Genomic DNA, 26,898 nt, shown 5'->3' with positions numbered 1-26,898 from the left:
ATTCCTTAACAAAATCCTACTCATGCCATGCACATGGATACAAAATTAAAAACTTCAAATCATCCACTTTTCTGGCAAGCAATTTGTTTGGGACTTGAGGCTTTTCTTCAACTTCCCAACAAGAGCTTAATCTATGGGAAAGCCAATTTCTAATGTTCCATAAGCTCAAAAGTCAAAGTGCCATCCTTGATGAGATTTTCAATTTTCTCCTTAAATTACCTACACTTTTCCATTGAATATCTAATTGCCCCCATGTGATAGTCACATTTAGCATTAGGCCCTTAAGTTGAATACTCTAATTCTTTTTGTTGGCAAGTTTTAGTCACTAACACCCCTCATGTAGATCACTTGAAGATGATTTGGTCGAGACTGACATCTTACAAAATAAAGGTTTTTTTGCTAGCAGCTTGTGAAAAGCCACTTGGCAATTCGATACACTCTTGCAAAAAGAGGCATTATTAGCAACAATGTAGCCATTTGCCTCCAATATAGAAGTGAGCTTGATATGATACAACACTTATTCTTCTCTTGTGGAAAATCTTGGCTTATTTGGCAACTTTGGTGTGCTTTGTGGAATGTTGATTGGGTTTCACCTAATAACACACTTAATTGTTTCCTTAGCTAGTTTGGTTTTGCTAACAATTTAAAAAATGGTGCGATTTGGAAAATAGGTTGGTATGCTATTGTGTTAGCTATTTGGATAGCTAGGAATGTAGTCGTTTTTTGGGGCAAAGAATGGGATGGCTGCTTAATTTTTGAGCTCACTAAAATTAGAATTGCCTAGTGGATTAATGTGAAATGGCCTCACCTTAACCCATCTATAAGTGATCTTGTGAAATCGCCCAATGGTGATCTTGTTCTTAGTAAAAACAAAAGTGTCAACAGAGTTGAAACTTGGTCTAAGCCTCAAATTGGGGTCCTCAAATATAACACTGACAATGCTTCAAGTGGCTACCCAAGTGACTTTGGAATTTGCGGCATATTGCGTAATGAAATATAGTCAATCTTGCCATAGTTTCCAAACTTGTTGGGTCGCATATGCCAACCGTGCTGAACTCTTTGTGATTAAAGCGGCAGCCCTGATTTATGTAGCTTCAAGGTGGAATTCTTTTCACTCTTTCTTGATAAAGACTAACTCGAAGAATGTGGTTTGGTAGACCAAAAAGCCCTTTAAAGTTTATGTTGACTCCATTTATTTTTGATGATAACAAAACATTCCTCATTCATTGATATCTAACCATATTATTTAAATGTGCAGAAAATAGCTTAAATGTCTTAATATAATTAATATTTGAAATTAAGCTAAGAAGCCTGTTGAGTTGAAATATCAGTTGATTAGTTGAACAAGCAAAGAAGAAAGGATATAACGAAAACAAATTAGTTTTAACCGATTAACAAGAGGCTTCAATCAACAAAAGCAACACTGGGCGTTATTCCAAAGACTAGCAAGAAAGTTTTAATTGGTTAACACAAGATTTAATCAGTTAAGAGGGCACTAGATGCAAAATAGAAGGTTATTAATCGATTAACCAAAGGGGTAATAGATTAAATGTCAAACTTGAAGTACCTAAATGCGCCAAAATTCAAATTCAAAAAAATGTTAACTGTTGAAAGACACCAAAATAAAGGATTTCAAATTTGAAAATATTTTAATTAGTTGAATATGAAGGAAGAGAAGCCTTAATCAATTAAAGGGAAGACTAACTAATTAAAGGAACATTGATGAAAAATGCCATTTGAAGCCATTTGAAAACAAAAAATTCTTAATCGATTAAAACCACATTTAACCGGTTAACACAGTGAAGTAGACTACTAGACAGAAAAGCTTTAATTGATTAAAGCTCACTTTAATTGATTAAAGAGCCACTGTTAGCAAATTTGAATTTAACTGCTAGAAGATAAAATAATTGTTAGTTCTGTCCCAAAGCTATTTCAAATGACTAGAATCTATCATCTAAGTATTTAAAAGATATCAAATGGTCAGAAATGGAAGAGAAGCTATCAAGAGTGATTTTGACCTTAGAAATCCTAAACAGCTTTTCTTTGGAAGTGTATTTTACTTTTACTCTTTGTAAACTTGTTTGAGTTTAAGCTTGTACACATAAGATTAGCTAAGTGGTCATTGCACTTCATCTTTTTCTTAAGTTTTGATTAATTAGAGTGTGCAAGACACTTTAAGAGATTGTTGTAAGGGTTTAGACCTTGAATTAGAAGTTCATCTTATAAAAGCTTGGTGGCAGTAGTTAATTCCACTAGTTTAGTGAAGTTGGGTTCAAATCTTTAGTTGAGAAATGAAGGTAATGGATGTAGGTCAAAGGAACTGAACTGCTGTAAATACTTGTGTTTGGTCTACTTTTCTTTACTCTCTCTTGGTGCATTTTAACCTTAACAAATCTTAAACTCTCCTACTCAACATCTCAAAATTTTTCAAAAGATTTTCAAACTTAAGAACTTCCTTCAAAAATATTTTTGGTGCTATTCACCCCCCTTTTAACATTTCTTTGAGACCAACAGTTTCGTAGAAGCTTAGACCGTTAATCATGCAAATCCTCAAGACTCTCAACTCAGTTGGTTGTTGGAACATCATGCACATTACTAGATCGGCTAATGACAAAGCTGACTGCCTAGCTAAAGATGTGTCACTCATTCGAAACTTTCTCTAGATCAATGACAATGCCTAGTGCCCCCTTTGGCTTGGTCTTGTTTCTGCTTCCTGAGGTGGTCCTTTGTGTTTTGTGATCAATTTTTACCTACATATTTTCTTGTTATGGCTGTCCGTAAGTTGGATGTAAGTATTTTTGCTTCTTTTGATTGGAATGTAGCTATATCTTTTGTACAGGACTATTTGTTCATTTTTGGCCAACTGGCCTTCAAGTTAAGGCAACTTGTGGTTTCCATGGAGGAAGTGGTATTCTCTTTGTTAACTAATGGACCCCTTTTTTTCTCCTTTTGAATGATATAATTTCTTCATAATTTTCTTTTAAAAAAGTATTAATTGATTCATTGATTAACCAGATTAGATCGATTAGTTTGGCCGATAATTAAATTAATTAAAATTTTTGGTCTCATAGGTCGTACTGCACTCAAGTTCAATTTTCTTAGTTTCATTTTTTGATGTTTATTACAAGATAAATAAAATTAACTTATGAAATTTGAATAACATCATAAGCCTAATAACATCAAAATGTTCCCAACAAACATGATTGAAAATTTTAAAATGTTCCAACAAAGACAAGCAAAGAAATTGTTCCAACTTCCAACAACTAGCTAGAAATATTAAAAAGTTCCAACAAGAAAACAGCTTCAAAAGAAAATAAGGCCTTATACTGTATGGGCTTAATTATGTATAATAGACATCGTTGGGTTGGATTGGTAAACCCTAAAGGATGATCACATATGGACTATACTTACTTATGTGCTCATATTCTTAAACCGGTTTATTCAATCGATCGACGAAATGGATCGAATAAATTAACTTAACTACACTTAAATTTCAATTTATCAAAAAGTTGAATTAACTGAACCTTTTTAACTGAATTTATTGGATTAATTTGATTAATTCAATTTTAATAAAAAATTACTCACTCCTAATCAATTGAGTCCAGTCCGGCCTATGACACTTCTAATTATAATACATTTAGTAAATTAAATATATATGCAAGAAAGAAGAAAGGAATAGGTCTAGAGGAGTGCCTCTATGAGTTGTACATGGTTAGGACTTTATTTATGAAATAAAAAGTTACTAAAAGAATTATTTTTCGTTTTGATATATATATGGGTGCGTGTATATATATATATATATATATATATATATAGAGAGAGAGAGAGAGAGAGAGAGAGAGTATTTATTATCACATGCGTAGCATTCAGATTCAATTGTAGTACCAAAATTGTAAGGAAATTATAATACCAAAACTCCTTATAATTGAAGAAAAATATGGAAGGAAATTGCTTTCAAACTCAAAATATCTTTGCTAGACATAAGAAAAAAAAGTTAAATTATGCAATTAGTCTTTATATTTTATAAAAAATGTGAATTTAGTCCCGGTACTTTTTTAATTTATCAATTTCAATTCAAACTCTGACACGGTACCGTTAAATTTTTATTATTAAATATGCTGACGAGGCATTTGCTGACATGGCTACCAATGAACAAAACACCCACCCCACTCCTTTCAATTCATAAATTGGCTTCTCAAAACAAATGGAAAAAATTGAGAGGAACCTTATGAACACTTGTTATAACACTGAAACATCCCTTTTTTTTTCTTTCGAAATTTCTGTTTTGTAATTGGTCAATTCGAGTGGAAAAGAAAAGATTGAGTAAAATTTGCAAAAATTATGAAGACAAAATTTAACTGTGTTAGGGTTTAGATTGAAATTCATAAATTGAAAAAATAATACAAAAACTCAATTTACACAAATTATTATATAAGAGATTAAATTCATATTTTTTAAAAGTAGAAGGATTGATTGTATAATATAATCAAAAAAAAATAAGAAGAGGTAAAGAAGGATAAGCTCTTATCATTGACGAAAAGAAAGTAACATAAAATTTAGAAGAAAATTAGTTTACTAAACATACCCAATGTTTCTCTCCTATACTTACACGCAACGATGAAATAAAAAGAAAATAGACACATTTTGTAGCATCCCTATAGTGCTTTGATTATTGTTAGAATTGGAATCAGTTTTATCTATAACTACTTTAAAGTTGAATCTATAACCAAAATTGTCAAAAGAGAGAAAAATAAGAAAAATCAAATATGAATTGTTACTTAGCTACTTAGTACAATGTTAGTTACTAAATTAATGAATTAATTGAATACAAATTGTTACTTAATTAGTTACTTAGTACTTTATTAATTAAATAATGTAAAAAATTAATATAAAGACTTAATTAATTACTTTGGTAATTACTTGAAAAGAAAATGGAGACATTTTGTTGTATCTTCATAATGCTTTGATTATTGTTAGAATTGGAACCAGTTTCATCCATAACTGCTTCAAAATTGGATCTGAAAATACAAAGATGAAATATGATAAACTTAGAAATAAGTTTCATAATTTTATAAATTACATTCACTTTGCTCTTTGATTGAAACATGCATGGCATGAACGCCAGAAATGGAAGATGTAGGAATGTTTTTTTATTTTGAAAGATGATTTTATCAGCACTAAGTCTCCATGCCAGTCAAAGTCTTTATCTAATTGATGGAGGCTTTTATTGGCATTAGGCTTGTGCAGTACAAATTCTATCACAACTGATTCATTAATAGCTTCAATTAACGTGTGCTTATTTAGCATTGCACCAAGGGTAAATTTTACACTGAATTTCACCCCAAATTACTAGGCGTATTGCAATTAACAGTTTTCATGTTTGATGGTAGGAAATAGGAATCAAGCAGCATTAGCCAAGCACATCACAGTCCAGCAGTGCCAACCAACTTGGTTAGGCCAAAAGTAATAGCCATAGCCATCCACCCTCCAATCAGGACCCTGAAGCTGGAACTCACCACAGGAGTCCTCCCAATCACAGCTCCTGTCGCACCAAACACCGCCAGGGCCAAGCTAGCCACTGCAGCTACCACCGCCAGCCTCACCTTCTTCTGCCTTATGAAAGCAGCTGCTAGCAGCGGCACCACTGCACCAATCGAGAAGGCTAAGGCTGATGCTATAGCAGCCTGGCCCGGATTAGGCAGCTTCTCCCTCTCAGTCTCTTGCTCATAGTCTCCACTACTTTCCCGTTTCCTTCTCTCCCTTTTCATTTGGGCTACCTCTATGTCTCTTTGAGTGTATACAGAGACAAATTCTCCTATTGCCATGCTACAAGCTCCAGCAACCAAGCCTGCGAAACCAGCAACCAGCATGGCTTTGATGTCATCCTTAACAGCTCCAACACCCATCATTAATGATGCAACAGAAACTAGCCCATCATTTGCTCCTAGCACAGCTGCTAAAAGCCACTGTGCCCTCTGAGAGTAGTCAAACTCATCCTCAGCAGTTGGAACTTGGATTTGGTTTTTCTGAGCATCATTAGCCACATGAATGGACATATCTAGGTTGCTAAGTGATGGGCGCTCACAAGTTCTAAGGGCAGCCATTGTTGGAGAGAAATCAAAGAGGATGAATACAAAGGCCAAAAGATATAAAAAAACACAAAAAAAACAAGATATGCTTGCGGAAGACACACGCTCATCACTATAAGTATAGGGTATTTATAGAGAAGGATTTCCAATTCTGGGGTAATGTTAATATCTCCATTAAAGGAGAACTAGCAAGAAAGGAAAAGAATATAAAGTAATTGAGCATGTAAGATTTCCTAGTTACCAAAGCAAATCAAATAGTTTGCTGCTTGAAATGAATGTATGACAAGCATGGATTTAAGTGCTAGAAAAAAAATATTTTGGAAAACAAATGAAAATTAAATATAGCAAGTGAAGTTAGTAAGAAGTCTGATGCGTGGTATCACTGTCTTTAAGAATAATTTCCATCCCTTCGAAGTACAAGACTTGATACTAAAAGACTGTAGCGATTATCCTCCAAGATTCAACAGCGTTCCTTACAGTTTGCACAAACTAGTAAGGGGTAGCGGGGAAGGAAAAGAGGTAGAGAAAATGCGCAAAGAACAAAAAAAAAGAAACACAAGGCTTGGTGTGTATTGTGAATGAGGTAGGGAGGTTGTATTTAGGTAAAAAATGAAATGAATGTTACACCAAATGAGGTGAACGTTGTAACAAATCAGGGAGTTGAGAAAAACCTGGTTAGCATGTATACTCAGTCAAGTGTATACTGCAGCTTAATACACTACCCATAAAGGATATGAAAATCATTAAGAGTTTAAATCAACTTCTCTTGCATTGTAATTTTGCACAATTCACACACCATAGAAGGGACAATAATTTTAATAATACATTAATTTATCAACAAATAACTTGTTATTACCCATATGAACCTAATTCATGAGATCTCCAATCACAGAGGTTGGGTTACCATTACTTGTTGACTTCCTCAATTGGCTTAAGTCCCATTCCCCTCGATGTAGCATTAATTAATTTCTTCTCAGGGGTTTAGTCAAAGGATCGACCAAATTCAGCTCCGACTTCACATAATTAATGGATATAATTCCATCTCTAAACAGTTGCTTTACTACATCATGTCTCAAACAAATGTGTCCATTTTTACTATTGAAAATTTATTCTTTGCAATGGCTATTACTGCTTGGCAATCGCAATGTATAGACACAGAAAGTGTTGGTTTCATTCCCAACGGAATATCTACTAAGAGGTTTCTTAACCACTCAGCCTCATTGCCAGCCAACTCTAAAGCTATAAATTCTGACTTCATTATAGATTTAGCAATTATTGTTTGTTTGGTTGATTTCCAAGTTATAGCACCCCCACCAAGGGTGAATACATAACGACTCATGGATTTTGTCTCATTTGAATATGAGATTCAATTAGCATCACTGTATCTTTCTAATACAGTGAAAAATCCATTATATAAAATACCATAATTTATAGTACCTTTCAAATATTTCATCACTCAGTTCAAGGCAATCCAATTATCTCGATTAGGACTTTGTGTATATCTGCTCAGTTTACACACAACATAAGCTATATCTGGTCTAGTATAATTCATCAAATGCATCAGACTCTCAATAATCTGTGCATACTCAGACTTAGCTACACTATCACCTCTATTTTGCTTAATTGGATATTACTATCATAAGGAGTACTCATAGGTGTGACATCAAAATGTCCAAACTTTTTAAGTAGCCTTTCAACATAATACTCTTGTGTTAGAATTAAGCTACTATCACATCTTATGATTTTAATACCCAAAATAACATTAGCTTCTCCTAAATCTTTCACATCAAATTTAGAAGCCAAGAAACATTTTGTTTTATTGACCACATCAATGGATGTACCAAAATAAGCATATCATCAACATATAAGCTAATAATCACATATTCACTATCAATAATTTTTGTGTACACACATTTATCAACTCCAACAATAGAAAATCCATTACTAATAAGAGTTTGATCAAATTTCTCATGCCATTGTTTTGGTACTTGTTTCAAGCCATATAATGATTTAATCAATTTACAAACTTTGTTTTCTTGACTAGGAAGAACAAATCCCTTGGGTTGTGCCATATAAATTTCTTCTTCTAAATCACCATTTAAAAAAGTGGTTTTAACATCCATTTGATGAACAACAAATTTGCAAATTGAAACTAAAGCAAATAAAACACAAATAGATGAAATTCTTGTTACTGGAGTAAAAGTATCAAAATAATCAATATTTTGTTTTTGAATAAAACCCTTTGCTCTTTTACTGCATTGTGCTGCATGATGTCCTAGGTTTCTACAAACAAAACAACTACCTTTCTTTTTGAAGGTGGGATAAAGAGCTTTGGGTTTATGATTAGGTTTATGAAGGTACCTCAGTTGACGTTGGGTTCTGCCTTGTACCAGATTGGCTTTAGTTGCAACTTCTATAGCTAAAGGCCTTAATCTCTTTTCAAGTTGTTGGTTCCAAATAAGTGAGCTAGAGGGGGTGAATAGCACTTTTTGGCTCTCACTAAACTTGATTTCTAATTTGGGGCAATCTGAAGGTCAATGATGAGAAATTTGATGCAAGATGATGGAATGATTTAAGAAAGAACGAAAATGAAAAATAAAATAGATCAGACAATACACAAAGATTTATAGTGGTTCGATTAAAGACCTACATCCATTACCTTGATTGTTCAACCAAGGATTTTCCTAACTAAATTACTATAAACGGTGGAATTCCCAAGGTTCCACCAAGTTTTTACAATGGCTTTTCACACGCTCAGTCATAACCTTTAACAGTGGTTTTTTTGAGTTCAATCAAAACCCAAAACTAACTTTTCTTGGACTGACTTAGAACCTATACACCTAATCAAGCTAACCAAGCTTGAATAATCCACTTAGAGTGACTCGCACACTCTAAATAATCAAGGAGAAAAAAAATAAAGGAGTACCTATAATCATAAACCTCATCTGAATGGTACAAGATGAAGTGCTTAACTTTATTATAAGGATTGGAATGAAGTGCAAAAAGTATGCAGAAAGTTTTTTTTTATTTTTGAGTTCTTTTTTATCTTGGAAGCATTTTATGTTGTTCTTAGTCATTGGGGAGGGTATTTATACTTCAAAAACCAACTCTGATGGATGTTTGACAATTTCTAACCTTTGGGAAATAGTTTGGAGTCAGTTCTAGCCGTTAATCTGTCTTCTAGTATTCAAATTCAAATATTAAGAAAGAATGCTCTTAGTCGACTAACTATGCTTCTTAGTCAATTAAGTTATCTTTGTCTCTGAACCCAGTTTCTGGTAATAAGCTCTTAGTCGACTGACTATACTTCTTAGTCGATTAAGTCGTTTCTATCTCTGAACCGACCATTTTCATTTTTTAGTTTAGTTGACTAACTCTCTTGATTATCCGACTAAGAGACATTTGTTTTGTGGCTCAATTGTAGCTCCTCATTCTTATGAGTCTTGATATTTGCTTTTTAGTAATTAATTTATTAATGACATACATTTTTGTCCTGTACGTTCAAGTAGTAAAGTTAGACATAAATGAGTTGGAATGTTTTATTATCATCAAAAACTAATGGAGCCAACACAAGTTGTGTCTTCAATGATGATGTGCACAATCAAGTCTACCTGTGACAACTACTTTTCTTTGTGCTTTAGTTGTTGCTTGTATCCATTCCAAGATTCTGGCTGCTTCTCAATTAGCAACCCAACAACGAACTCTTCTTGCAACTTGATATTTTCAGCCTTCAAATCATCCATCAACTTGTGATATTCATTGATCTGACTCTTGATGTCTTTGTTATCTGTCATCTTTTAGTGATAGAAGTTACCAATCACAAACTTTTATTTCCCAACATTTTCAGCGATGTATTTGGCAATCATTGACTCCCATATTTGCTTTGCTTCTTTGTAGGGACTGTATACATCTAACAGTTCATCAGAACGTGTGTTAATGATCGTATGCCTGAGTACCTTATTTGCGTGCATCCATGATTCCAGCATCTTGACATCATCTGGCTTGGAATCAATTAGCGCAAAAGCCAACCCATGAGCATCAAGGATTGAAAAAAAATCCTTTCTTGCCATCTTTTGAAGTTTCTGCCATAAAAAATCTCAATTTTGAAAATATTTGAAAATAGTTTGGCTCATGAAACTGAAGGCATAGGAGGAACGGTCAACGAAATGGCAACTATGGTGGAACAATTGACAGTGGTGGTGATAGTAGGAACAGAGGCAATAGTAGGAACAATGGCAGCAACATTATTAACGTGGGAATCCATTATCCTTAAGATTGTTAGAAAAAAATTTTTGAAAAACAAATGAAAATAAAATATAGCAAGTAAAGACAGTAAGAAGTCTGAGGCATGGTATCACTATTCTTAAAGATAATTTTCGCTCCTTTAGAGTACAAGACTTGGTGCCAAATGACTATAACAGTTATCCTCCAAGATTCAATAGACTCTTCCTTATAGTTTGCACAAACTAGTAAGGGATAACAAGAGCAGCAGCAATGGGGAAGGAAAGAAGGCAAAGAAAATAAGCAGAGAACAGAAAAAAGGAGATGAAAGGCTTGGTGTGTATTGTGAATAAGGTAGGGAGGTTGTATTTAAAGGTAGAAAATGAAGTGAACCTTGCACCAAATAAGGTGAATGTTGAAACAAATCAGGGAGTTGAGAAAAACTTAGTCAGCATGTATACTAAGTCAAGTAGACATTACTGCAAATCAAGAGCATGGTAGACTTTGAGTCTAATTCAATCAAAGGCTGAGAAAGTAGAGTTAAGAAAAACCTAGTCAGCATGTATACTAAGTCAAGTAGACGTTACTGCAAATCAATAGCATGGTAGAGTTTGAGTCTAATTTAATTAAAGGTTGAAAAAGCTTAAAAAAATTAAAGTCAAGGTACAAAAATTCACTTAAGCCTAGCTCACATGTATACTCGCATGCAAAGAGTGAAATTTGAATTTTCCAAAGACCTAACTTAATCTTATGTGCACATGGGTCAACTCCTTTTACATCTTTGCAACAAGTCTATAGTGGATTTACTTATTTAAAGCACTCACATCTTTATGTACCTTAGCAATGTGGAATGTTTGAACTTTATAAAATACACTATTTTGTCAACATTAAGTGATAGAACACTGCAGCAACAAAGTTTCTTTCAGTGGTACATTGCATTGAAACACAGAATGGATTGCTGAATAGGTGAGAATTGGGCAAAGAGAGTTTACAAGGGGAAAAAATAGATAGAATATCGAAAGAGAGCAGGCATTCCACAAGAAAGGAAAAAGTTAAATTGTTAGAAAAACTTGAGAGTGCGCCTTCTACACGAAGACCGCCAATAAAATCTTCTCCACGCCATTAAAAAAACCTGAATGCATTGCAGAGAGAGTGCGCTGTCCACACGAAAGCAGTGCCTTGGCTTTGTGCTAGTGTTTTCATGCATATGCAGTTGCTTTTGTTTATCAAATATTGTTGGGTGTGAATCTAGTTTAAAGACCTAGAACACTTAGACACAAGTCTTGGGCAGTTTCTCTTTTCAGGCATTGCCTTTTCCGTGATTCCATATCAATGTCCTTTCACAATCTAAGGTAGATAGGTGTAGAGATTGGGCAAACGGAAATGATAATTTCTCTTTTTATTTTTTCTCTAACATTCACCAATTTTTTTGTATTTTTATTAATTTAAAAACATAAATAAAGTTTCAGTTCAAGATAAAATAATTCGAAAAAAAAACCTTGATACAAAACGTGTAAAAGAAAAGAGAAACATTAGATTACATTTTTTGCATAAAAATCTATAAGAGCTTAGATGTACAAAACAACGCACAAATGATCAATTAATCATCGAATGACACGGTTTTTTTATATACCCAATCACCAACACGCATAGAACATATTTAATCGATCAACTTTCATTTTTAGTAACACATCTACAAATGATTAACTTTTCTATAAATCTACTTATATATGATTTCACTAACTATTTTTTGCAACGCAAATCCACGCCCATATTTACTAATGCAATGATAATTTCTCTTGCTAGCCAATGCCGCGGCATTAGTCATTAGGTTATTATAACATCCTTGTTTATCAACCTTCTCTTCCTAATGCAAACCATAGGCTTAGAATTATTTACTGCAACACCAGTTAATATGAATTTCGAGATCGATTTACAGATGCCTACTTCACGAACGTCCAAAGATATGCTTCGTATCCATTTCATCTATGGAGCAGCCACTAGAGTTGTCCACAAACTTTCGCACTCCAAGAGTTCTTGGTGGATACCTTGCGCAAGTACAAGTATATAATACTTATGATAAATATAATAAACATCAATAGGTTTTACAATTCATTTTAAAGGTTTTGTAGTATTATTTAGGTTAATCTTTCTAAAGCCAAGTTCACTAATGAGGGAATTTTTTTTGTTTTTATAGCAAATGTTATAATGGTCCATTGGACAAATGGTCAAATGGTCCTTTGGGCAGGTTCCAATTCCATTGTTCCTTTCAATTGCTGGGTTTTTACTATTTTATGAGTGACATCTACTTGAGCCCACTAGCCCATAAGACTTGGGCTACTAGATGCAAGCCTACCTAGATTAGGCCTATTTTGAAGCATGTTTTAGTAGGGAAATTTTTGGGTTTGTTGTTATCTATTAAATTAATTATAAAAAAACCCATCTTTCATAGGAAAAATAAAACAATTCTGACTGTGTGACTTTCTTTTTAAAAAAATTGAATTCAACCAAAGTGTTTTATAGTCAAAGTAGCATTTCATGTTGTGCTTGCTTTAAAGTAACATGCATATAGAATATCAATTTACATGTCTAATGATATATAGTGTTGATGTAAAAGGAAAAGATAGACTCTTCTAAGTTGTCATTGATTTTATTTCTAAAGTTGTAATGCAATAATTTATATGTCTACTGAGTAGATGTATGCAGGACAACACGTGACCCAACAACTCATGATTGCACGAATCATTAAGCAAAAGCGAGATATGCTACGTACTTTAGAACCCTAATCCAGTTGATCCAAAGTGGAATCCTAAAGGTTAGGTTTATCCTAAAAAGGATAAGAAGCTTTGATTCTTCTCCTATCTTGTATCAAAATCTTCAAATCAAATTTTTTGGTAATGATGAGACTTGTGGCCTTAACCCCTATGATCCATTCCCAATTCCAACTTTAGTAACCAAGTGGAGAATTTAAAATTTACCTTAAATGACATAAACTTCGAATCTGATTAAAGTCCATACTTGTAAGAGCTAAGGATGATACATCTGTGTTTGCATAATACTTAATTAATTAAATTAAGTTTTGTTTAATTGATATTTTTATTACTTGATTTTTAATTTAAAAATAATTGTTATAAAACAAAATTAAAAGGTAAACAGCAAAACCATAATGGATTAAGTAATGGACAAATAATAAAATATAATTAGTTTATGTAGAAGTAGAATCATATAATTTGTTATGTAAAAATCACATATTTAACGTAAAATTCTTCAAAAATATATATTTAATTTTGTAGTGATATGCATTTTTTTTTACTTTCGAAAACAAAAACAATTAACAAAACATCAACCAAACAAAATTTAATACAACTCACATACTTATCTTTCGTTTTTTATCTAATATAAAAATATCTTTCAATTTAGGTCAATTAGTCACTTAATTAACCTTTTCAATTTTTTTATTTTACTTATATATATATATATTTCTTAGCTTTTACCTTTACAGCATGTTTGGTTGGGGTTGGAATAGTCAGTTTAACACTTTAATTGGTTGAAATTAACGACCATTCCTTGAAATACCATTAAGGGAGATGGGGAATAGTCAATATCAAGGCCACCTTGATATTGGTTATTCCAAGGAGGTAAGGAATACGGTAAAAAAAAATTAATCAATAAAAATGCCCTCTATTAACTTTAAGAATTACTATACTATATAAAATGTAATTTATTCATTTTTTACAATTTCTTTCTTTCTCTATCCAATTGACTCTCTCCTTTTTTCACTAAATTAAAATGAATTTAAAATTAAAAAAAAGAAAAAAAATTAAAAAGAATTTAAAATAAAAAGGTTTTACGTTTTAATTATAAATTATAAAAAAGTTAATATTTAAAATTTTAAAAATTAAATTAAAATTTTACTTATAAATTTTTTATATTTTTTAATATTTTAAAAATCAAGAATAAATAAAATAATAGTATTAATTTTTAATTATAAATGATTAATATTTTGTAAAATAAAATAAATAATCATATTTAAATTTAAATAACAATTTATTAATATTTTTAATTAAAATATTAAGGTAATAAATATTTTAATTTAAAAATGAAATATTATAATAAAAAAGAAAGTAAATAAAATACAAAAGAAAAAATCAAAATGAATATAAAATAAAAGGGTTTAAGCTTTAATTATAAATTATAAAGATTTAATATTTTAAACTTACGTATTAAATTAAAATTTTGATTAGAAATTTTTATATTTTCATATTTTAAAAATATAGAATAAAATAAAATAATTAAATTAATGTTTTAATTATAAATTAATAATATGTTAAATGAAATATAAATTATTAATATTTTAAATTAAAATAAATAATCATATTAATATTTAAATAACAATTTATTAATATTTTAAATAAATTATTAAAATAATAAAATATTTTAATTGAAAAATAAATATTATAATAAATGATATTTTTATCTTTTATCATATATTTCTTAATTATTTTTAAAATCATTCTTACCAATAAAATATTAAAATAACTTATAATAATAATTCGTATTATATTCAATTCTAATAAATCAAATTATTTATCTTTTATTATATTCTTATAGAATAATTATTTATTCTCACTCTATTTTTTTTAATCAAATACACTTTTAATGTGAGAAAAGTGACACTTTTTTTATTGAATAGTGAGAAAGTGACACTTCTTTTATGAATAGGGAGAAAGTGACAATTCATCATGTACTTTTTTAGTTGATCCAATTATCATTTAATGTGAGTGAGATCCTAATTATTTAATCTTAGCTTATTGTTCTAAGGTTTTTTATTTGATGTTAGCATGCCTTTTGTATGATAAGATTTAAGTTGATCTCTCTGATGAAAACAAAGAGATGTCAAAGAAGCAGCATATATATATATATATATATATATATATATATATTTGTCCTATTCTTGTCTTTGGGTTTTTTTTAAAGTGTTTGCAATTATATTTTATGATGCTAAATTATTTTTTTATACTAATATTAGTATTATGAAATGAGAAGAATGACATATTTAGTTCGAAAAGAAGAAAATTGTCATTTTAGAACTGACATGAGATGTCATGACTCATGGATGCAGCGTGAGGTTAGGTATAGTCTCGGGAACGGCAAGGAGATAGATAATGGAAATAAAGTTGAGGTGACTTGAACCTGAATTTGTCCAGAGAAATCAACACACTCACGCAACAATCATAGGCGAAATTTCCTCCCATTTTAGTTGAAAACTTTGTTGCTAACATTATTAGAGGTGAAGAAGATAGACCAAAATAAGAACAAAATTGTATATTTAGTTCGAAAGATAATTAATACATCTAGATCCTAAATAATTTAACATGTCTTTATTCCTGCTTTTGGGAAAGCAGTAAACAGGGTGTTGGGATTGATCAGCTCTCTGTAAGAAGCATCCAACCTCCCTAAGACAATCTCTAGGCTTAGACCAGGGCAGGTGGAATGCTCTGCTCATGCCTGAAAAAGTTGTCAGGATCAACTTTGCTTTTCACTTTCACCAACCTGTCGAAGTTGCCCTTGAAATACTTAGTTCCCCAAACTCTGGCCTGACTGAGGCTAGTGTTGGTCTTGTCGTTGATTCCTAGATCAAGGTCCCTGTAATTGACATATGCAGCCCTGGGAGATGTGGGAACATAAGCCGCCATGTAATCGTACAGCCCTCTAATCCAGTCCGTGTGCTTTGTGGTGGCGTCCTGACTTCCCTCGTACCATGAGGTCACGTACTGGATTTTGAATAAGTTACCTTTCCTGTGGGGAAAAGCGATGGCAGATTCTGAAATGTTGGCCATCATTCCACCGTAAGGGTTCCATATCATCAACGGAGAGTCTTCTTGCAATAACCTTTTCCATAGCCCCTCGAGACCAGTTTCAGGTATGGGTCGTTGCACAAAGTCTGATTTGGCTTTGAAATAGTTCTTGAATAATGACTTTCCTTGTTGTAGAACCTCTGGGGGTGTATCACTCGGGTAGCCAGCAATGTAAAGCACGGATTTGATCCAGCTTGTTTCAATACAGTCTTTCCGCGTCAAACCCAATTCCGGGAAGCTTTGGTTCATTACTTGGAGGAGCCTGTCAGCATCGCCAAGAAACAGGGCATTGTAGGCTGTTGTCACTGTTCTCTCACCTTTCTGGCCCGCTTTTGTCACTTGAATGATGACCCTAATGAAGAGATCCTCGTCAAGCTTGTCTGCAACTTGTTGCCATCTGTAAAGGATCTTTGTGGCGCCTTGTTCCAAGGTCTTTGGAACAGTGAAAACAGTGACAGTTTCTGGAACAGGAACCAACTTTATCTTCCACGCGAGGATGATTCCAAAGCTTGCTCCTCCGCCTCCTCGAATCGCCCAAAAATGATCTTCGCCCATGGCTGCTCGGTCAAGAACTTTGCCATTAGCATCGACAATTCGAGCATCAAGGACATTGTCAGCACCAAGGCCATACTTTCGCATCATGGAACCATATGCACCTCCAGTTATGTGTCCACCAATGCCTAGGCTTGAGCAAAGACCAGCAGGGAAGCCATGAGTCTTGCTTGTCTCAGAAATTCTGAAATAAACTTCACCAATTGTAGCACCAGCTTGAACCCAAGCAGTGTTGTCATCGATATCGACGTTGACGGAACGAAGCCTGGCAAGGTCTAACATAATGAAAGGTGTCTCAATTTCAGATGCATACGAGAGGCCCTCATAGTCATGGCCTCCGCTGCGGAATCTCAGGTGAATTCCAAGCTTTTTTGCACAAATGACAGCAGCCTGGACATGAGATTCATTCAAAGGTGTGAAGATAAATTGGGGCTTTGGTACTGAAGGCTCCAAGTACCTGAGGTTTTGGGCAGTGGAATTTAGGACAGAAGTGAAAGAAGAGTTGTTTTGGGCACAAACAGCAGAGATTGGAATGACTTGCTCAGAATTGTCATCAAGGCATTGGATAAAGTTGTCTTGAATCGAAGCTGAAGTTGCCCATGAAGCTGAAAGCAGGACTAAAAGTAGTGGAAGAATGGAAATGCTTGAAAGGGCCATTCTTTCACTTACTCTTGTTTTCCTTTGTTTCACTCTTCATGAATTTGTGAGCTTCTGAGCCTACTCTTATAGTGGAGCAATGGTAGGCTTTGATCAACCAAAACGTGTGATTGAGCTAATCCTTGCGTCATGACAGGGTCACAAGTCTGCTTATAACCACCCGCGGTTAATTTCCTACCCTTTTTTTCAGTTTTCTTTTAACCTCCCAGGGGAGTATTTTACCCAGGCACAGGAACATTAACCATTTAATTTGCAAAACGTTCCTTGTTCTGTGCACACTTATATATGCTGTAGAAGAAATCAAGCCCTAATGAGAAAACAAAGTCTCTCATAATTGCAGAATTTGCTAATCATAAAAATGAAGAAAATGTGAGAGAAATAGCAACCTCCCTACCTTAGTCCATTCTCCATTGATAAATTTCCATTCTGACGACTCAGACATTCCTGCTCTGATACTTCCGTTCATTTCCTTTCACATTCTTTTCTTTTATTTGGTTTTATAACCGACCAGTGAACCCAAAAATACCTAACACTAGATATGAATTTAAGGCCCCGATATGAGCAGCACATGCTATACAAGACCATCGTGTCCCTTGTGTGGCACTATTTTCTATTATTTTTGTTCTTCTCTCTTTTCTTCCCTATATGTCCAAGGCACCCATCTGTCTTCTGTCAAAATTGTCTTTTTTTTTCCAATTTTTTCTGAACAAAGAACATGGAAGAATACCATTCCTAGCCACTTTAACGTGTAAGCTCCACTCACAAAAGAACAAGAAAAAAGGGGTGTAAACGCCAGACGTGCCAAAGATTTAGATGGAAAAAGGATGAATTAGAACTTTAACTGCTTTTAATGTTAGTAAAGTGAGACAGGAATGAGAATAAGAAGATTGTAAAAGATCATGGGTTATGGAGTTCTTATATAATAAAGCATTAAACTATCCATTGGAGCTAAAGTTAGACAAGAACGAGGCAGTCATTAATACTTTTTTTTTTTTTTTTGTGAATCTTGTGGAAAGAAGTTATCAAAGAGGTGTTATGTTCACTTTTGTTTGATATCTTTGATAAATTCAAAGTAATTTGAACATATAAACATAAAGTATAATATTATCCTTAAAATATTTTAAATTATTTAAAAAATTTAAATAAATTTTTATTTTTTTATTATGTTTAATGAAGTTTTTGTATTTTTATTTTAAGTCAAATAAACTCTTATGAATAACAATTTACTATATGTCGTTAGTCAAACGTCACTTGTCATTTTATATTCATGTGTTGCTTACATAAAAGGTGAAAAAATGACACTGACTATATCTTCATGTCATATTGACATACTACGTTATTATTCATTATAACATATTAATATCACATAATATAAAATAATAAATAATATTTAAATTCATGACAATTAATCAACTGTCAGTAAAATGAGATTGAAAAGATTAAGGAATAAAAAACAAAGTATAAAACTATCCATAAAAACTAAAGTTAAAAGAAGAAAGAGGCTGTCATTGATACTTTTTCTTTGTTGACTTTTAAAGAAAGTAGTTATTAGATCGGTGATAATTTCACATTTGTTAAATTAAAAATATCTAAAACATATAAATATAATAAGAGTCACTTTATTTATTATTAATCGATTTTAAATTTGATGTTTGTCCAAAAAATTCAACATAATATTAGAGTAGGAATTACCCTCATTTGTGGAGCCCTCGGTCAACCTACTCTTCGTTAATTTATACTATGTGATAGGCCTGTGGTGCTAACACGTGAGGAAAGTATTAAAATAATGATGGTTTAAAATTTATTAAATTGAGAATATCATGAGCATATAAGTATAACAAGTAGCACTTAACCTATTGTTAATAAATTTTAAGGTGGATATTCGGCTTAAAAGTTCAACACAAATAACCTTACTTTCCTTGTTTAACTGACATTCTAGATGTAAATTGGGTTTCAATGGAACAAGAAATTGGGGTATGAACAGGGGCTATGGTCTATGTGGTGAAGGTGGAAGAAAATTTTCCAAAAAGCTGTTTTATTTAATTTTCCTTCTCAATTAGTAAATTTAATTTCCTAGTAATTAAATTATTATTTCTTGATTGTTTGAATAAAATATTGAATCAAATTTGCTTTTCGTCAAATTTGGAATCAATTAAATTAAATAAAAATAAAAATTGAGTGAATTGATGAAGAAAATCTGGAAATGAAAGCAGAATGATAAAATGAAGCATTAGATTAATAGAGTATTGCATTTATTTGGGAAGGCTTGGCCTTCCACCATAGTTAGTATTGTAGGAAACAGGAAATTGATGCAAATTTTCACAGAAACGAACAAAACGTCACCGTTCCGGTCAAGTTACAAGCCTTGAAGATGATAACATATGCAATAATATTGAACAAATCCTTTTTTTTTTTTTCTGCTTTGAAGACCAAGCAAGTCAAAGCTTGAGTTAAACTGCCCATACTTCACTGTTTTGTTATTCGAGAGCTTCTTGCTGTCTTTGCTAATGTCAGGAAGTATGGCTAAGCTGTGTTTAGTGGTTGATTGAGTCTTGCAGTGTGTAAGCTTAACCTATATATATATATATATTAATGAATGAAGAAATTGAGTGCATGGATAGCCATTATTATGCTGCATATTTTCTTCTTTCTTTACCAGTTAGTTCTTGTTCTTCTGTTTTCTTATTCTTGTTCTGCTGATGGTCTTAAATGCTCATTTGCTAACTTATTTATTGATGTTTTATGCCCCAAACAACAATCTGGTATTATTGCGCAACTTGCCTTGGCTAAAATCTAGCTGCAAGTGGAAGAGGTGGAATGCTCTGCTCTTGCCTGAAAAAGTTATCTGGATCAACCTTGGCTTTCACCTTCACCAATCTGTTGAAGTTGTCCTTGAAATATCTGGCTCCCCAAGCACTAGCCTGGATGAAGCTTGTGTTTTTTCTTTTTGTTTTTAAATACCTTATATATAGATGAATTTAATGTATGTTTAGGGATGATAATGAGTACTTTATAATTTTTTTTATAATTGAGGGAGGGAGATTCGAACTCTACTCTGTCTAATACACCAACTAACGAGCCAAATGTTCAGGTGCGGATGAAGCTTGTGTTGATATTCTTGTTCATGCCCAGGTCTAGATCCCTGTAATTAACGTATGCAGCTCTGGGAAACATTGAAACGTAAGGAGCCATGTAACTGTGTAGCCTCCGAATCCAATCCATATGCTTGGACGCACTCTTATCCCCAACTTGCCATGCAGTCAAGTACTGGATCATGAATTTGTTACCGTTTCGGTGAGGGAAAGGAATTTCGGATTCAGAAATCGTGCCCATCAGTCCACCGTAAGGATTCCATATCGTCAGCGGGTTGTCTTCCTCCATCAGTCTTTTCCATAGCCCCTCAAGCGCTGTTCCTGGTATAGCTTCTTTCACGAAGTCTGATTTGGCTAAATAGACCTTGAATGAAGACTTACCCTGAAGTAGAGTTTCAGGAGGTGTGATAGTCGGGTAGCCAGCAATGTAAAGCACGGATTTGATCCAGCTTGTTTCAATACAGTCTTTCCGTGTCAAGCCCAATTCAGGGAAGCTTTGTCCCATTACTTGGAGAAGCCCTTCAGCATCATCAAAAAACAGAGCATTGTAGGATGTTGTGACTGTTTTCCCACCGTTTTTGCCAGCGTTTGCCCCTTGAATGATGACTCTAATGAAAAGATCCTCGTCAAGCTTATCTGCAACTTGTTGCCATCTATACAGGATCTTTGTAGCACCTTGCTCTAGAGACTTGGTGACAGTGAAAACCGTGACAGTTTCTGGGACTGGAACCAGCTTTATTTTCCATTGAAGGATAATGCCAAAACTCGCTTCTCCGCCTCCTCTAATAGCCCAGAAAAGATCTTCGCCCATGGCTGCTCGGTCAAGAACTCTTCCACGAACAGCAACGATTCGGGCATCAATGACGTTATCAGCACCAAGGCCATATTTCTCATCATGGTACCATATGCACCTCCCGTGATGTGTCCCCCAATGCCTAGGCTAGTGCAAAGACCAGCAGGGAAGCCATGAGTCTTGCTTTTTTAAGAAATTCTATAATAAACTTCACCAATAGTGGCACCAGCTTCAACACAAGCAGTGTTGTCATCGATATCGACGTTGATGGATCGGAGCCTGGCAAGGTCTACCATAATGAAAGGCGTCTCAATTTTAGATGCATACGAGAGGCCCTCATAGTCATGGCCTCCGCTGCGAAATTTTAGGTGAATTCCGAGCTTTTTTGCACAAATGACCGCAGCTTGGACATGAGATTCTATCAAAGGTGTGAAGATAAATTGGGGCTTTGGCACTGAAGGCTCTAAGTACCTGAGGTTTTGGGCAGTGGAGTTTAGGACAGAAGTTAATGAAGAGTTGTTTTGGGCGCAAACGGCAGAGGTTGGAATGAAATGCTCAGAATTGTCATCAAGGCATTGGATAAAGTTTTCCTGAATCGAAGTAGAAGTTGCCCATGAAGCTGAAAGCAGGACTAAAAGTAGTGAAAGAATAGAAGTGCTTGGAAATGCCATTCTTCCACTTTAACTCTTGTTTTTCTTTTTCTAAGCTACTCTTATGGAGGAGCTATGGTATGCTTCGATCAACCAAAACGTGTGATTGAGCTAATCCGAGCGTCATGACAGGGTCAAAACTGTGCTTATGACTACCCACTATTAATTTCTTAACCTTTTTTCTGTGGTTATTTTAACCTCCCAGGGGAGTATTTCACCTAGGCAAAGAACATTTAACTATTTAATTTGAAAAATGTTGCTTGCTTTTTTCCATTATTTGTCCACACTTACATATGTTCTAGAAGAAATTAAGCATAATTGAGAAAGCAAAATCTCTAATAATTGTAGAATCTGGTAATCATAGAGATGAAGAAAAATGTGACAAAGAAATAGCAACCTCCCTACCCTAGTCCTTGCTCCATTATACTAAAAAATATCAATTCTGATGTCTCAGACATTCCTGCTCTGGTACTTCCATACATTTCCTTTCACATGCTTGTTTTTTTTTTTTGGTTTTATATCCGACCAGACAATGAGAAAATATCTAACATTGGATATGAATATAAGGCCCTGATATGAGCAGCAGATGCCATCTAAGACCATCCTTTCCCTTATGTTTACCTATTTTCTCTAAATCACCCATCTGTCTCTGTCAAAATTGTCTCATTTGCAATTTTTTCTGAACAAAGAACATGTCAAAAATACCATTCCTAGCCATTTTTAAGTGCAAGGTCCACTCACAAAAGAAAGAGAAAAGGGTGTGTAAACGCCAGAAGTGTCAAAGATTTAGATAGAAAACGATGAATATAAAGCATTGGTCCACTCACCAGCTCAAGTGGAAGCAACGCCAATGTGAGTAAAGTGGCAGTCAATAAGAAGAAGATTATAAAAGATCATGACTTAAGGAATAAGAATATAATAAAGCATTAAACTATCCACAGAAACTAAGGTTAGAGAAGAAAGAGGCAGCCAATAATAATTTTTCCTTTTTCATTTTTGTGATTATCATCGGAAGAAGTTATTAAAAGGGTAATAGTTTCAACTCTGATAAATTAAGAGTATTCTTAGCACATAAATTAAAAAAAATATCACTTTATTTATTGTCAATTGATTTTAAATTGGATGCATCTCATATAAATTTAACATGGTATCCGAGTGTGCTTATTTCTCGTCCATTAATTTATGACATGTGATAGATTCATAGTTTCTATATGCAAGGAAGAGTGTTAAAATGGTGATAATCTCATATCTATTAATTTGAGAGTATTCAAAGTATATTATTATATTAAAGACCATTTTACTTATTATTAATTGATTTTAATTAAATATTCATTTTAAAAATTCAACAGAAAAAATTTTACTTTCCGTATTTAATTGACATTCTAGATGTAAGAATATAATAAAGCATGGAAAAAAAGAGACGGTCATTAATACTCTTTTTTTTGTGTGATTCTTATCGAAAATTAGTTATTAAAGTGGTGATAGTTTCACGTATATTAAACTGAGAGGATTTGAAATATATAAATACAATAAAAGTCACTTGACATATTGCCATTGGTTTTAGATTGGATGCGTGTTCAAAATATTCAACTTGATATTAGAGTAGGAGTTGTGCTCATTCGTTGACCTCTCTGATGATTCTCTCTTCGTTGATTTATAAATGATATGATAGGTCTGTAATCTTTACATATGATGAAAGAACTAAAATAATGATAATTTTATATATGCTAAATTGACAGTATCGTGAGTATATAAATATAACAAGTACCACTCTCCACCTATTGCTAATTAATTTTAAGTTAGATACTCAACTTTTAAATATTCGACAAAAGTAATTTTGCATTCCTTGTTTAACTAACTTTCTAGATGTAAATTGGGTTTCAATGGAACAAGAATTTGGGTATGAACAGTGGCTATGGTCTATTTGGTGAAGTAGGTGGAAGAAAAACTACCAAAAGGCTATTTTATATTATTTTCTTTCTCAATTAATAAATGTCCGATTCCTAGTAATTAAATTATAATTCAAGAAGGTGGCTATGGCCTCCCATCATAGTTAGTATTGTAGGAAACAGGAAATTGATGGTACCAAAAATGGCAAAGAGATAATTAAAGCGCTCGCCAAGACAATCATGGATTAAATTTACACAGAAAAGAACCAAGACGTCACTGTTCTAGTCTAGCTACAAGCCTTAAAGATGATAACATATGTAGTGTGTACTAGTATTGAACAATCCTTATTTCTTTTTCTTTTCAGACAAAAGCAATATTTGTAGTACAAATCAAGGATTAAAGTGAAATTGAAGCCATCTGGTATTATTGCCCAACTTGCCTTGGCTAAAATCTAGCTTCAACTGGTAGAGGTGGGATGCTCTGCTCATGCCTAAAGAAGTTATCTGGGTCAACTTTGGTTTTCACCTTCACCAATTTGTTGAAGTTGTCCTTGAAATATCTGACTCCCCAAACACTAGCCTGGATGAAGCTTGTGTTGATATTCTTGTTCATGCCAAGATCAAGATCCCTGTAATTCACGTATGCACCTCTTGGAAACCTTGAAACGTAAGGAGCCATGTAATTGTGTAGCCTCCGAATCCAATCCATATGCTTGGACGCATTCTTATCCCCATCTTGCCATAGAGTCAAGTACTGGATCATGAACTTGTTACCTTTACGGTGAGGGAAAGCAATTTCGGATTCAGAAATCTTGCCCATCATTCCACCGTAAGGATTCCATATCGTCAGCGGGTTGTCTTCCTCCAGCAGTCTTTTCCATAGCCCCTCGAGCGCTGTTTCTGGTATAGCTTCTTTCACGAAGTCTGATTTGGCTTTAAAGTAGTTCTTGAATAAAGACTTACCCTGAAGTAGAACTTCAGGGGGTGTGTTACTCGGGAAGCCAGCAATGTAAAGCACGGATTTGATCCAGCTTGTTTCGATACAGTCTTTCCTTGTCAAGCCCAATTCAGGGAAGCTTTGTCTCATTACTTGGAGGAGCCTCTCAGCATCACCAAGAAACAGAGCATTGTAGGATGTTGTGACTGTTTTCCCACCGCTGTTGCCAGGGTTTGCCCCTTGAATGATGACTCTAATGAAAAGATCCTCATCAAGCTCGTCTGCAACTTGTTGCCATTTATACAGGATCTTTGTAGCACCTTGTTCTAAAGACTTGGTGACAGTGAAAACCGTGACAGTTTCTGGGACTGGAACCAACTTTATCTTCCAAGCAAGGATGATTCCAAAGCTCGCTCCTCCGCCTCCTCTAATAGCCCAGTAAAGATCTTCGCTCATGGCTGCTCGATCAAGAACTCTTCCACTAGCATCAACGATTCGGGCGTCAACGACATTATCAGCACCAAGGCCATATTTTCTCATTATGGTACCATATGCACCTCCCGTGATGTGTCCCCCAATGCCTAGGCTAGTGCAAAGACCAGCAGGGAAGCCATGAGTCTTGCTTTTTTCAGAAATTCTATAATAAACTTCACCAGTAGTGGCTCCAGCTTCAACCCAAGCGCTGTTGTCCTCAATGTCAACTTTAATTGACCGCAGCCTGGAAAGGTCAACTATAATGAAAGGTGATTCGATTTCGGATACATAAGAAAGTCCTTCATAGTCATGGCCTCCACTCCGAACTCTGAGGTGAATCCCAAGTTCCTTCGAGCAAATGACAGCAGCTTGGACGTGGGATTCATACAATGGCGTGATGATAAACTCCGGCTTTGGCATTGACGGCACCAAGTACCTGAGGTTTTGGGCTGTCGATTGCAGGACAGAGGTAAATGAAGCATTTTTTGGGGTGAAAAAAGCAGTGGAGAGGGGGATGTCAAACTCAGAATTGGCATCGAAACATTGGAGAAATTGTTCTTGAATCTGAGTTGAAGTTGGCCTTTTACACTTGGAGCAGAAGGAAGCTGTTCCTGAACTCGAAGATGATAGCAGAAATAAAACTATTAAAAGAATGGGAATGCGAGGAAACGCCATTGGTTTTTTCTCGTCTTTGTTCCTTTTGCTTCTGCTCAAGGATATGAGCCTTCGATTAACTCTTATAGATGAGGAACCGTATGTTGTAATCCCGCCAAGCGTGTAATTGAGCTAATCCTAACGTCATAATCAATTTCTGGTGAAAAAACAATGGCCAGCACCAATTACTCGTGTAATTTATATATATATATATAAATAAATATGAAATAATCTGGCCTACTGCAAATCTATGCGTAAAGGCTCAAAAAACAGACGCGGCTAGGCTAAGACACTGCTACTTTTCTAATTTTCTTTGAGTCAACTATATCTATCTTTTACGACTTGAATTAGACCTGGGAGGGTCGAAGTTCACTATTTACTCAACAGGAAATCCAAGTCAACCTTGGGTCCATGGAAGTTTTGAGTCTATATTGTTTTATCCTCCACCTTTACTTTCTTCATCCCACCCGATACACAAAGCCAAAAGGGGTGGAGCTGATGAGAGCTTTATTCCATGTCCATGGTCACTTTCTCTTGTTTCCTGTTTTGCCAGATTTTTTTTTTGATAAAGGTCTAGTCATCATGTATATCCGGTACATAAATCCAAACAAATAGATGGAGACAGAAAATAATAAGATTTATAATGTACAATAATCTTTGTTGCACATTGCAGAGACTGTATAGAACTTGCTAAAAATCAAAGACTGCCTGACTTGGATGTAAGTAGTCTTAGGGACAAGAAAAAGAAATGGCAACCTCCTCCGTGGCCCATCACTCTGTTAAATTTCAATTATATATGGTGATGCAATATTATTGTTCGGAAAATATATTTACACACACGTTTACGAAAACACACACACATATATATATATATATATATATATATATATCATAATTTTCAAAATTTAATTTTAAAAAATAATTTTACCAAAAGTTCGATCTAACCACCTCATGTTAATAATTCCAATATCAATACTTGTTGTCGCATGTTTGTCATAGGCATCTTATGCACGTAATCACCCCTATGCATTT

General features: G+C 34.0%; 1 protein-coding gene and 3 pseudogenes across 2 annotated transcripts; all 4 read right to left on the bottom strand.

Moving 5' to 3' along the window:
• Window positions 1-5,128: 5,128 nt before the first annotated feature.
• LOC18595175 (vacuolar iron transporter homolog 4 pseudogene) lies at window positions 5,129-6,104 on the bottom strand (annotated as a pseudogene).
• Window positions 6,105-15,610: 9,506 nt separating this feature from the next.
• On the bottom strand, window positions 15,611-17,502 carry LOC18595174 (monolignol oxidoreductase AtBBE-like 13). Its single transcript, XM_018123840.2, has one exon. The coding sequence runs from the start codon at window positions 17,375-17,377 to the stop codon at window positions 15,785-15,787; it is 1,593 nt and encodes a 530-aa protein (XP_017979329.1). The 5' UTR covers window positions 17,378-17,502; the 3' UTR covers window positions 15,611-15,784.
• A 2,221-nt stretch (window positions 17,503-19,723) lies between these two features.
• Window positions 19,724-21,949, bottom strand: LOC18595173 (monolignol oxidoreductase AtBBE-like 13; annotated as a pseudogene).
• Window positions 21,950-24,018: 2,069 nt separating this feature from the next.
• Window positions 24,019-25,915, bottom strand: LOC18595172 (monolignol oxidoreductase AtBBE-like 13 pseudogene; annotated as a pseudogene). Its single transcript, XR_016027212.1, has one exon. The product of XR_016027212.1 is annotated as a monolignol oxidoreductase AtBBE-like 13 pseudogene (transcript).
• Between the last annotated feature and the right edge of the window lie 983 nt (window positions 25,916-26,898).

The sequence above is a fragment of the Theobroma cacao genome, chromosome 6, assembly GCF_053813885.1.
Source record: "Theobroma cacao isolate CCN51 chromosome 6, ASM5381388v1, whole genome shotgun sequence".
In the NCBI taxonomy this organism is placed as follows: domain Eukaryota; kingdom Viridiplantae; phylum Streptophyta; class Magnoliopsida; order Malvales; family Malvaceae; genus Theobroma; species Theobroma cacao.
This window is presented reverse-complemented; position numbering and strand designations above follow the sequence as displayed.

What these genes read in the sequence shown, in the direction of transcription:
- LOC18595174 (XM_018123840.2), bottom strand. Translation starts at nt 17,377, where the DNA reads ATGGCCCTTTCAAGCATTTCCATTCTTCCACTACTTTTAGTCCTGCTT.